The sequence below is a fragment of the Ostrea edulis genome, chromosome 3 (assembly GCF_947568905.1).
Source record: "Ostrea edulis chromosome 3, xbOstEdul1.1, whole genome shotgun sequence".
NCBI classification, from domain to species: Eukaryota; Metazoa; Mollusca; class Bivalvia; order Ostreida; family Ostreidae; genus Ostrea; species Ostrea edulis.
The window spans coordinates 82,062,601-82,075,606 of NC_079166.1; the positions used below are offsets into that span (position 1 = coordinate 82,062,601).

The 13,006-nt window shown below is 35.2% G+C and overlaps 2 protein-coding genes across 32 annotated transcripts in view; one reads left to right on the forward strand and one right to left on the reverse strand.

Annotated features, from left to right (window-relative positions):
* The window catches only part of LOC125673654 (uncharacterized), a 41,894-nt gene extending 34,842 nt beyond the window's left edge, over nucleotides 1-7,052 (forward strand). For 9 of the 10 annotated variants that reach the window (XM_056159172.1, XM_056159167.1, XM_056159169.1 and 6 more), the window contains one exon: nucleotides 722-7,052. In XM_056159172.1, coding sequence (XP_056015147.1) covers nucleotides 722-2,152 — 1,431 coding nt within the window. In that variant the 3' untranslated portion in view covers nucleotides 2,153-7,052. The remainder of the gene's footprint in view (nucleotides 1-721) is intronic. The other variant, XM_056159174.1, reaches the window with a different exon arrangement.
* An 849-nt stretch (nucleotides 7,053-7,901) lies between these two features.
* LOC125673186 (anoctamin-4-like) overlaps nucleotides 7,902-13,006 on the reverse strand; it is a 53,805-nt gene continuing 48,700 nt past the window's right edge. For all 22 annotated transcript variants that reach the window (XM_056159195.1, XM_056159193.1, XM_056159188.1 and 19 more), the window contains 2 exons: nucleotides 12,125-12,233; nucleotides 7,902-10,686 (listed from right to left, as the gene is read on the reverse strand). In XM_056159195.1, the coding sequence (XP_056015170.1) occupies nucleotides 10,522-10,686; nucleotides 12,125-12,233 (274 nt within the window). In that variant the 3' untranslated portion in view covers nucleotides 7,902-10,521. The remainder of the gene's footprint in view (nucleotides 10,687-12,124; nucleotides 12,234-13,006) is intronic.

The following is a 13,006-nucleotide window of genomic DNA, read 5'->3' on the forward strand; positions in this document are numbered from 1 at the left end:
TCGGGTCCAGCATGGGTTTTAAATTTTTCTCAGATTGCTTTCTACTAAAGCTGCATTTTTTGACTAAATAAAGTAAATTTGAAAGTTTACAATTTCAAAATATTGTTATACATATCCTCCACTTTTCATCCATATCAAATTTCTCTGGTGTAGCATACCTCCTTAAGTCGTTCTTTAACTTAATAGAAGAAAACGGTGAATAAAACACATTGGAATTCTTAAGTCATTTTGTTTGACCCATAGACCTTGAACTTTGACCCACACAATACCTATGCTTTGGTTAGTTTTAGAAGTTTGAAAAATGAAATGAGGAAATTTCGAATTTATGTTTCTTCTCATCTGCGTACAAATATTGGTTATGCTTGTACAACTTCGGGTAGGTAGGTAGAGAGGTTAGGTAGGTAGGTAATTCCCTGTCCGATAAATTAAAATTTATTTCATAGTTTGCGCAGGAGGGGATGAAAGCGGGAGTGTCCCTCTAGAGCGAGACCTCAAGGGGGTGTTTTGGCTCTAGAGTGAGTCTTCCCCCCTGGGGGTAGGGTTCATTCTAGAGCAATTATGCTGGGGGAAAGCTCACTCTAGAGCCAGACTTCCGGGGGAAGTCTCACTATGGAGGGAAGTCTGGCTCTATAACACTGGCATTAGCTGGATGTAATTGTGTTTAATCTTTCAGGTACATATTTTACAATACTAATTATAAATATCATTATTTTTGACATAGGTGAGAAAACCCGAGAATACTACCAACCGTAGAAAGATCGATGATCAATTTTATGCAGAGTTGGAAAATTGCTTGCCTAAAGAGCAGACATTAAAAAGTCATATTTCAACTGAAAGGTATTTCGAAGTTGAATGTCCACCTGGAGATCTCTCTGAAGAACAAGAAGATATCATCGATAGAGTCAGGAAATGTATTGTTCAGACAGCAACGAGTCTTGCCCACTGGGGAGAAAAAATTCCAATTCAATGGTCGTATTTCGAGGAAATTGTTCACGAAAAAAAGAAAGAAAAAATTCTCAAAAGAGAGGACTTGTGGAAAATGGATTCCATCCAATTTTCAAATAAGGATGATATGGATGACATGCTTCGGTTTTATCAGGAAATAGGGCAAATCATCTACTTCTCAGATGAGGGGCTTCAAGATATGATTATTCTGGATGTCCAATGGTTTGTAGATGCCTTTAAAACTACTATCACGGATCCAACGCATGTGCAACATGTTTTTGGGAGGCCAAAGGAATGGGACGTTTTCATGGAAACCGGCAAATTGTCTGATACGACTTTATGTAAAATATGGAAGAAAAATGACGGTGAATCTTACATCAAACACAAAATGGCAGTTATGCCATACATGGAAAAGCTCGGGATACTGGCTAAGGTAAAGTCCCAAGAAGTGAAAAAAAAGAGTCACAAGAAAAAACATGTAGCACATGAAGATACAACATACTATTACATTCCTAGTATCAACAAGAAGGATCTTAAAGAAGGTCACAAGCAAAGCATTGATGCAGGAAACAAGACACCTGTGTTTATATTCTATTTTGAAAATTACCTGCCCCATTTCTTCTTTTATCGCCTGGTCGTTAGTTGTTTCCAGAAATGGGATTCAATGCGAGACGATCTGTTCTTTAAAAATGCTGCCTTTTATAGTACTGAAGGTGGCAACCATAACATCGCTATTGCTGTAAGCAAAACTTCAATCCAGTTACAAGTATTTACACCAGCTAAAAATATCAAGCTGAAAGAAGTGGAAACAAAGAGTATAAGGTCAATTGTGGAAGACATGATCAACGAAATTACCACCACATTCCATGAACAAGTCGACTGCAAAAAAGGATTTGCTTGTAAGGATCTGAAAATAACTGAAGAAGATGAAGATATGTTTCTAAATGAAGAAGACGTGGCCGATTTAGAAACTAACCACAGACCTTGTCCGAAACATGTTATGGAATCCGAGCCCCATCTGATAGATAGAGATAGTCTTCTGAAGTACTGGTATACGGTGAGTCTTCTGAAGTACTGGTATACGGTGAGTCTTCTGAAGTACTGGTATATGGTGAGTCTTCTGAAGTACTGGTATACGGTGAGTCTTCTGAAGTACTGGTATGAGGTGAATCTTCTGAAGTACTGGTATACGGTGAGTCTTCTGTAGTACTGGTATATGCTGAGTCTTCTGAAGTACTGGTATATGCTGAGTCTTCTGAAGTACTGGTATATGCTGAGTCTTCTGAAGTACTGGTATACGGTGAGTCTTCTGAAGTACTGGTATATGCTGAGTCTTCTGAAGTACTGGTATACGGTGAGTCTTCTGAAGTACTGGTATACGGTGAGTTCTCTGAAGTACTGGTATACGGTGAGTCTTCAGAAGTACTGGTATACGGTGAGTCTTCTGAAATACTGGTATACGGTGAGTATTTCAAACACTCCAGGAACCACCCAGCCCCGTCATGTCATTCTACAACAGTTTATGTCACCGTGCCAGATACGCGACATTTTTGTACATGTATATACGATAAAGTCAAGCTACGTGAGGAAAGTGGTCAGATCATACTCATCAATTTCCATAACCTGTTACAGAAATAGTTGAGTCGTTACATATGGTGAGAAAGCGGTCACAGAGATGCAGAACGTCATCATTGATAATTATCACGTGGTTTTAGCTCACCTGAGCTTTTCTGATAAAAGTTTGTCCGTTGTCTGTCAGTGGCGGCAGCGCCGTCGTAAACTTTTAGCTCACCTGAGCTATTTTCTGATTACCCGTTGTCCGTCGTCTGTCCGATTGTCTGTAAAAGTTTCATACTTTTGATTTCTTCTCCAGAACCACTGGACCAATGTCAACCAAATTAAATACAAATCATCCTTGGTTGCAAGGTGATTCAAGTTTGTTCAAATGAAGGACTATGTCCCTCTCCAAAGGTGAGATAATCACAATAATGCAAAAATAGGGTTAGGTCATTTAAAACTTTTCTTCTCAGAACCACTGAGCCAGAAAAGCTGAAATTTACATGATAGCTTCTTGACATAGTGAAGATTTAATTTTGTTAAAATCATGGCCCCAGGAGGTAGGATGGGGCCACAATAGGGGATATTTTTTTTTACATGCAAATATATATAGGGAAATCTTTAAAAGTCATCTTCTGAAGAACCATTGGGTCATAAGAGTGGAGATTTACCTGAAAGTTTTCAGGTGTAAAGAAGATTCAAGTTTGTTTAGATCATGCATGGCCCCGGGGGTAGGATTGGGCCAGTTTTACATAGTTATTACGTCAAATATATAGGGAAAATCTTTTAAAATCTTCTTTTCAAGAACCACCAACCCCAAAAAGTTTACATTTGCATGAAAGCTTCCTGACATAGTGCAGATTCAAGCTTGTAAAAACCATGGTCTCAGGGGTAGGGTGGGGCCACCATAGGGACATTGACATGCGAATATGTAGGGGAAATCTTCGAATGGGGGCCAAAGTGACTCAGGTGAGCAATGTGGCCCATGGGCCTCTTGTCACATTTTCATCTTCTCCAGAACCACTAAACCTATTTCAACCAAACTGGGCACAAAGCACTCTTGGGTGAAGGGGATTCAAGTTTGAAGAGTCGTGCCCCCTTTGAAAGGGAGATAATCACAAAAATGCAAAATAGGGTGGGGTCATTTAAAACTCTTCTTCTCAAGAACCACTAAGCCAGAAAAGCTAAAATTTACATGAAAACTTCCGGAGATAATGGAAATTTGAGTTTATTAAAACTATGACCCCTGGGGGTAGGGTGGGGCCACAATAGGGGATCAAAGTTTTACATACGAATATATTGGGAAATCTTTAAATATTTTCTCAAGAACCACGGGATCATAAGAGTGGAGATTTAAGTGAAAGCTTCCTTATTTTAACTAGGTTCAAATTTGATCAGATCATGGCCCCCGGGGATAGGGTGGGCCCACATAAGGGGGTCAAAGGTTTACATGCTGATATATAGGAAAATCTTCTCCAGAACCACTAAACCAATTTCAATCAAACTTGATACAAACCATCCTTAGGTGAAGGGGATTCAAGTTTGTTGAAATGAATATTAAAAACAAAGCTACTTTACTCGATCCTTTTAATTACAAAACCAATCATAAAATAAAATGCTCCTGAGCTCATTAACTACATACTGAGCCAATGATCTCTCTGTGACTTTGTAATTCTTAATTACGTTTATAGATGAAATCTTTTATACAAGTGTAACTAACCATTCTAATATATCTGGGTTTTGTCTTTTTTCAGACTCCTAATCCTAAGGCATCGCCATCAGATAGCGCATAACAACAAACTTACTAGACTGTATGGTGCTGTGAATTTAACCGATGTGTACATATTTCACTGATCGTTTGAAGTGTCATGTTTTAACTCCAGTTAGTGATTTTCCAACCTTTGAGGTGCCTCATGTTAGGATATTTTCATATTTGCTTAGTGTAAGATAATTTAGGCCGCCCATTTTCAACTTATGTATAACAGTGAGTTGTCATCTATTGATGCTGGAAAGAAGATTACGTCATCAAAATGTAAACGGTAAAAGTACAATAGCAATGGCGATTTTGTGACTTGCATGCTTCTACATTCTTCAGGAAACGCATATTTTCAAATTAAAATGAATTCACTGTCATGAATCTCTAAAGTAAATGTACATCACCTTCTTTAATGCTTTTGCATTTCACTTAATGACATAAAGGTTTGGGTTGGGAATGGTTTCAGGTTTAATTTTTTTGCATAAAATATTAACTACCGGTAGGTCACGGAAAGATTTTAAAACTGGTGAGTGTACTGTTGATGGTAGCTGTTTTCAATTATACTTGCAATTATAGATGTTAACTTATACATACATTAATTGTATGTGTTCGTAGTGGTTTTTATGATGAAAATGATAGATCATTTGGGGAAAGAATAATTCATATCAATGTGGTTTTTAATTATTTCAAATACACTTGTAGGAAGACTGGCATTTTTGTTGATCTGATAAGTTTAGAACGGCGTGTCATTTTGTGAAGGGGTGCCGTGCTTTATGGAGCTCTAGGTTGGTTATTAGTCCCCTACTGACGAAATCGAAGGGGACTTTAGGTTTGCGGTCCGTCCGTCTGTCTGTACATCAGTCCTGCAAATCAGTTTCCCGTACTTTTTTTTATGGGCTTGCAGATATTCATTTGATATTTGGTACATTGTTTTGCCCTAAGAAGTTACAGGTCAAGTTCGAATTTCATCTTGGTCCGTTGATTTTTCGCAAAGTTGTGGCCCTTGGACTTAGAAAAATAGCATGAGTTGTCAGTTTTCCGGACTTTTTTATGTGCTAGCAGATGTTCATTTGATTTTTGGTACATTGCTTTGCCATAACAAGTTGCAGATCAAGTTTGAATTTGCATGATCTCGATCCGTTGATTTTTCACTAAGTTATGGCCCTTGGACTTAGAAAAATAGCATGAATTATCAGTTTTCTGGACTTTTTTATTATGTGCTAGCAGATATTCATATGATATTTGGTACATTGCTTTGCCATAACAAGTTATAGATCAAGTTCGAATTTTGTCTCGGTCCATTGAGTTTTTACTAAGTTGTGGCCCTTGGACTTAGATAAATAACATAAATTGACAGTTTTCCTAATTTTTTGTTTGTTTGTTGTGCTTACAGATATCCATTTAATATTCAGTACATCATGATGTTTGCTTTGCCAGAACAAGTTATAGATCAACTTTGAAGTTTTCTTGGTCTAGTCTTTGTACCCGAATAGTTGTTGATTTCAAACCATTCCTATCCTGGTTTCCCAATTGTCCCTTTTAACATAACCTTGGTCTCATAATGAAATGATTATTGTTGCTGTCCAATAATTTTTGCTTCCGGTGGGGGACTATGTATTGCTATGCAATACTTTCAGAATGCTTGTTGTTACTATAGTTATTTTGGTATTTTATTCCTTGACAGTGAAGAAAATGCGTACATACAATATGAATGATTTCAGCAGTCTGTGTCAGATCCTTGCAATATTGTTTTTTTTTGGAAATAATTGTCCTAAAAGAGACAATTTTTATCGTTTATTACTGTATTATATATAACACTACGATTATACATTGTATACACCGGTACATCATGAATACACAAAATCATTTTTTTTATGTATCACGTGTGCTTTCATGAATGATAATTGATATTATTGCATATTGTTTTGGTTCCCATTCGAAGATACTTCATTCATGTAGAGACCTTGACAGCTTTATGTAGTGTCACAAATTGTGAAATATATATAATGCAGCTCGGGGCCCTAGCAGTGAGAGAATTTTATCATGCCAACAGGTTGTCAGGGGACCTCCCATTTTTAGGCCATATCCGAAAGTTGTCACTTGTAACGGTTCCAAACGCTGTCTATATATATGTACATAATATCAGCATGTGAAGATTTACCCACTCTTTATGTAATAATTGTAATTTTGTAGATCATCACCCATGCGCAAGTCATGGTTACTTCATCGGTATGATTCCCATGTGAATTGTTAATTACTGTAATTAAAGTGGTGTTTTGTAATTCGCGATTCAAATCATGCATTGTAAATATATCATACATTTTTTATTTTTGCTTTAATATAATTTTGCTGATTTCGCGATGTGACAAATCTTTGTACACAGTATTGCAACGAGCTTAACGTGACATTGACTGCTTCTAGTCAGTGATAAATGTGAAATCAGAATGACTATATAACCCTGGGCGTCGTCATAGCTGTTAATAGAATGTGTAACTGAACTGTTACTTCTCATATTCTTTCTTTCACTCCTGAATCTCAAAACCCAGTCAATACTCAAAAGCGAGATTAAGATTTATATGCATATAAAGTATGGTTTTTGTACATGTCAAACAAGTTTTTATTATTTTATTTTATTTTTTACAATTTAAATGTTCAACCCCCCCCCCCCCCCCCCCCATTTTTTAGTTAAATATATTTCTATGCATTTCATTCTTTGCTAAATTTCATTCTTTCACCAAGTGTGTATATTTGTTGATTGTACATATGTATCGAAAAATAAACGAATGAAGCTGTATAGACTGAGTTTTTAATATTCAGTTTTTATCATAGCATATTTTCCTCTGACTCAAATTTTGACCTGAATGGATATCCATTATAGATATTTCTCTTAATTGATATCAGAATGTGTCTGAACCAACAACTATGTTGAAATCAGGATCTTTATGCTCCCCCCTTCAAAGAAGAGGGGCATATTGATTTACACCTGTCAGCCAGTCAGTATACCACATGTCCGCTCAATATCTCGAGAACCATTCTCTTCATTGTAATGATATTTCATATGTGGGTTGGTTATGAGTAGAAGAGGACCCCTCTAGATTTTCAGGTCAAAAGTCAATCTACTCTGGACATGGGAAGATGCTGTCCTCTCAATATCTTGAGAACCCTTTGCTTGACAGACATCAAACTTGGTACACTGTTACATGTTAAGGAGTAGATGACCCCTATTGATTTTGAAATCACCTGGTCAAGGGTTAAACTGGACATAGTAATATATTGTCTCCTATATTTTAAGAATTATTTGCTTGATTGACACCAAACTCGGTACACTGGTACAGCATAAGCAGTGGGTGACCCCTATTAAGGTCAAATGGACAATTCACTCTGGACATAGGAAGATTGTCTGCTCAATATTTTGAAATGGTTTGGCAATACTATCATTTAAATGATGCATGTGAATAACCCTTTTTAATTTTGCACCAATGGGGGCATAGCGGTTTTACAAAGATGTCTTGTTTTTTATTTATATCAACTGATTTCAACATGGAGATCAATATGATATCTATTGATTTTTGTCTAGGGACAAACACACCAAGACATTGCTTCCAATGCAGACACACACACCAACAATCAATCAAAAAGTACAGGAGGTTGTATTTTTATTGAATTATATCATTGTAGATACATCAACATAAGATAAATTTACATGTAAGTATCTAACACAGATCCTATTGCCTTAATTACAAAAGTTTGAAATACAATAAATAACATTCTAACGAAAAAAAACCCAAAAAAAACCACGTGTATAAAACCATACATAAAATAATTCTTAGACGAGTTCTGAATTATACTAACGAACAAATGTAAATCGCAGAGCCTTTTAGCTTTTTATTTGACATTGCTCTCTGTATCATGAAATCTGTACTACTGTACGAAGATTATTTTGCAATTAGACAAGAAATTATTTAATGAAAGAGGAACTGTCTTTTCTACCTCTCGGTCAGATTGATGATTAAACTTCTGACATCATTCCTCTCGGGGTGTAAAATAAATGTACACACCGCATTAACAAGATAGAGTAACAAGCTACACAAATGTCTAATTCATATACAAGGGGGAAAAAAACGTGCAAGAATTTGTAATGGCAGTTTCAAACTTTCAGCAATATCAATAATACAGATTCATTAATTAAGGCACAATGAATTAACAGATTTTCAATACTTTAAATTTCCAGCTTCATAAAGAGAAATGGCTTTTCTGTTACATCTGGGCACAGTCCCTACACTACGTACGCATGTACCGATATTGTAAAATAACAATTAAATTATTCTTTCACTCGTGGAATATTGGGTACGACAATTTGATGATTTACAGATCCCTTATCTACATAAAGTACATTGTAATTACACATCAGAAAGTACATACCAAAGCCAAAATAGATAATGTCAAAATACAGACATCTAACCAAATGGGTACACAAACAGAATCTCTAGTACAAATATTGTAAACGTCTAAAGCAGGCACTAGTAACAGTTATTCAACTCCACGTCAGTCGTGGACATCTGTACTAAGCTTTGTATTTGTACAGGTATTTACAGATAACTGAGCATATACATATGTAAATGAGCTTTAAGGAGGAGTAACACACCAGAGAAATCCAATATGGATGGAGAGTAGAGGATTTTCAAATTGAAAAGTAGAGAATTTACTTTCTTTAGTAAAAAAAAAAAAAACAATTTCAGTATAAATTAAATTATCTGGGGAAAAAATAAAAACCCTAGCTAAATTTGAATGTACAAACTACAGATGGTCAGCAGTCGGCTCGTAAACCTATTCAGCTGGACTCAAATGTACGAATTACAGATCAGCAGTAGACTCGTAAACCAATTCAGCTGGGCAACTAGATGTAAAAGGAAAATAAATTGATATTTTCATTCAAATTTCAAAAAGAAAGTCGGTCATTATGATGATGTAATATTCCCCTTAAATAAAATAGTGTTCAGAGGATGAATGCACACACTCACTAATGACAAAATAATGTCCACAAAGTTTGAATTTGTTTGATTTTGTACATACATAATATGCCAGGCCCAGCTAATTTCTTTGACAATAGAAAGTCCAGCCTTTGCCAAATAATACTTTTATATTTTCTACCTTATGAAGCCTGGAGTGTTATCTTCAATGCAGTTTTATGAAAGCAGCAAATATTTCTTTCATAATGTTTTTTTCTTCTTTCTGTTGTCATTAAAAATTTCCCAAATTACTGACTTATTCTCCCTAACAATACATTGTGTTTATCCTGAAACTGAAATTTAGTACTTAAATCTGTCTGATCATGCAAATTCTCAGATTGAGTCGCATTATCTACAACACAATTACAAGACATTCATGGGAACTTTTAAGACACAAAAGGCAACACAGAGGAGAGAAAAAGTAACATCATTTGGCACAGAGTTTGTTCAGAAGTCACATAAAGTCTTGAATCAAAGAATTATATATGGAACAACAAAAGTACAAATCATAAAATGAATTGGAGAGAAAATAATGTGTACAAAGTTTATCTCTATTTTGACAAATACCACCCCCCACCCCCCCAAAAATCAAATATCTCTGACAATTATATAGAAATAACATTAATATATCAACAAAATATTATTTTCATTTTAAAGATGATTGTAAAAATGAGCCCTGCAGATTCAACGGAAGACCGTACACAAGTTTCGAAATTCGTCACAGTTATCTCCCTGTAGTAGCGTGGAAAGAAGACAAAATGTTTATTAAAAGATGTGTAAATACGTAAACAATAAGTTTCGTACGCATCATTTAATCACTTGAAATTGGTTGGGAAAAAAAGCCCATATAAATTGATCCATATTCCGGGTGGAAAAAGCATCAAATACACATAACATGTTCATTACATCACATCATTTGGTGCAATAACTAAAATGTTAATGGCATTCCCTCTATGAATTCATCATTTTTAATATTTTTAATTTTAAGAAGAAGTTGATTTTGTATTTGTTTATTGTCTTTGTCATTGGCTACATGTAGGTTCACTTCAGCGTCCAAAGTTCTATCAAGTGCACCTCCAACAGAAGAGTTCACAACTGGAAACTTGCGTATTTAAACATCTCCGTAATACACTCGTTATACACAGAGTACCAACATTTATGTTTCTTCATGCTTACAATGTTTTATACATGTATTAATGTACAATACTATAAATAACAAGAGTGAATATTTGAGGATGAAATTGCACCGCTTGATTACGATTCTGCCCCCATCTGTTTTTCCCGCTGCTTTTTAATAGTATCAGCGTTATACAGGGCTTCTTTGGACAGGAAGTTCTCTCGTAACATCTGTAACTTGACTTTATAGGGCATATCTGGGACTAAGTACATCACCAGCCAGGTGCTGAAAACTACCAAATTCTGAAACAAAAAGTTTCCAACGTTTTAACACTAGAATTATATACAGTGATAACATTACTCAAATATACCGATACATTCAACAGAGAATTTAAAAACTGACAAACGGTTACAAAAAGCTATGAACAAAATGTGATAAGAAATCAATTTGGACAGTTACAAAACAACTTTTCATTTAAGAAAAAAAATGGCATTTTTGAAAAATACATTGGGGACATGAACTGAGGCACTTCGTGGCAGCATACTTAACGGGGCCCATTAGCACTTTATGAAAATTATGGCAGCATGAAGCATTGCAGTTCATGCCATCATGTATTTTCAAAAATCAAATTCATTAAATTTATATTTACATTTTACATGTACTTTCATTTCAAGCCGTTAAAAAAGAAAGTACTATATTATCAAGATTCATATGCACATTGTTCACATTCATGAGGAAATGACAAGCATTACTATTGGTAAAGCTATCGAAGGCGACAACATTGGAAATGTAAATATTCCTGTGGGAATTTACAGAGCTGTTAACCTCTAATAAGGTCAGATATATGTGCTATGTAAAAATTAAGTTCAGTCATCCAACAGGAATTTATTTTGAATGAAGCCATGTTTACATGACATGGCTATACAAGACATTGTCAAACATGGGCAACACAAAGTAAAGTATCTACTATCAAGGACTACTACAACTGTGACCTTTGGCCTTATTTTTGAATTAGAAATCAACCTTCTGTGTGCCACTTTGCTACACAAGTGATATTACAATGAACTAAATCCCTCTTCAGTTTTACCCAATGAAAACATAGGGCTCACGTTTAACCACTGAAAACATAGGGTTCAATTTTAACCAATGAAAATATTGGGTTTGATTTTAACCAATGAAAATATTGGTATTGATTTTAACCAATGAAAACAATGGGTTGGCAAAGGTTTTCTAGAATTCCCTAATCTTTTGCACCTTTATGGTTGATAGTTTAATTTTTGCCTTCTGTTAGAATAATCAACATTTCCAAAACCAGTTTTATTTACGTCTTGAATTTGTATAGGTACATGTAAGACAAAACAATTAAACACATATCACCAAGGGAGTTAGTAAGATAATTAGATTCCATATGTCATTGAACATTTCACAGTCCTTTTCACAAAAGAATATCCTGAATACAATGATTCGTTTTTTTCTGGCACAATGCCCTGGGTGTGAATGTAAGGCCTATTACTATATATACTTTATTTGCAACAAGTTTAGTACACACTGCAATAATTTTTCAAAATTAATTATCTTTATAGAAGTAACCTTTTTGTGAAAACAGGGTGTCGATAAACTGAAATCTTATAAATTTCCTTTACAATTTAATTTAACTACATACTGTATCGAAGAGGAAGCCATTGCTCTCTTTCTACAGCATTGGACGTATCAAAATAAAAATTCCAATAAATGAATTACCTCAAACACAACCACAAAGGCCAGTTTAGCAGCCATGATGTGCCAGTATGCCATCGTAAATTCATAATCCCCTGGAACATTTTTGTTTTCTGCAAAGTACCCACGAAACCTAGAATTGATGAAGTGAAAAAGATCATTAAATCTGGTAGGGAATCAAGGTTGCAAAGGTAATCAAATCCTGTATAAAGAAACATGGCTTTAGTTAAAGTGCAAACCATTTGATCATAATTATTATTTCTATTCAGTTTTAGATCTTTCAATTTTCATTCCTGCAATTGACAACAAGGGCTGTTCAGCAATTATTGAGACACTTTGTTTAATTTTTTTTCTAATCAATGGTTTGGGGTAAAAATTAGTAGATATGTTAAACAGGCACGTAACAATTTAAATAAAACAAAATTTATTTCAGATAAATCAATCATTTTCCCCCAAAACATTGTATCTATATGAGGTAAGTAAGGGTCAATCGGAACTCCTCGAATGTCTCGCACACTCGACATAGATCTCGGATGTAATACGATGGCTTCCATGAGTGAATTTGATGCATTGTCAATTGTGACGTCACATCAATGCATCAAATTCGCTCATGGATGCCATCGTATTACATCCGAGATCTATGTTGAGTGCGCGAGACATTCGAGGAGTTCCGATTGAAGTAAGGGTACCTGTAGCAGTCATGAAATTAAATGTTGAATGAAGGAATGCTACTTGGGAAGTTTCCGTATTTCCAAAGGAAGTGGGGGGAAAATTCAAATCTTATATGTCATTTAACTCATTTTTCCATATCATTGTGACTACTGTGTGAAATTTTGCTAGAATATCAATCACAAATACAGATATCGGTAACATGAGTTATCAAGCTGTGGAAGTCTATTTACAATG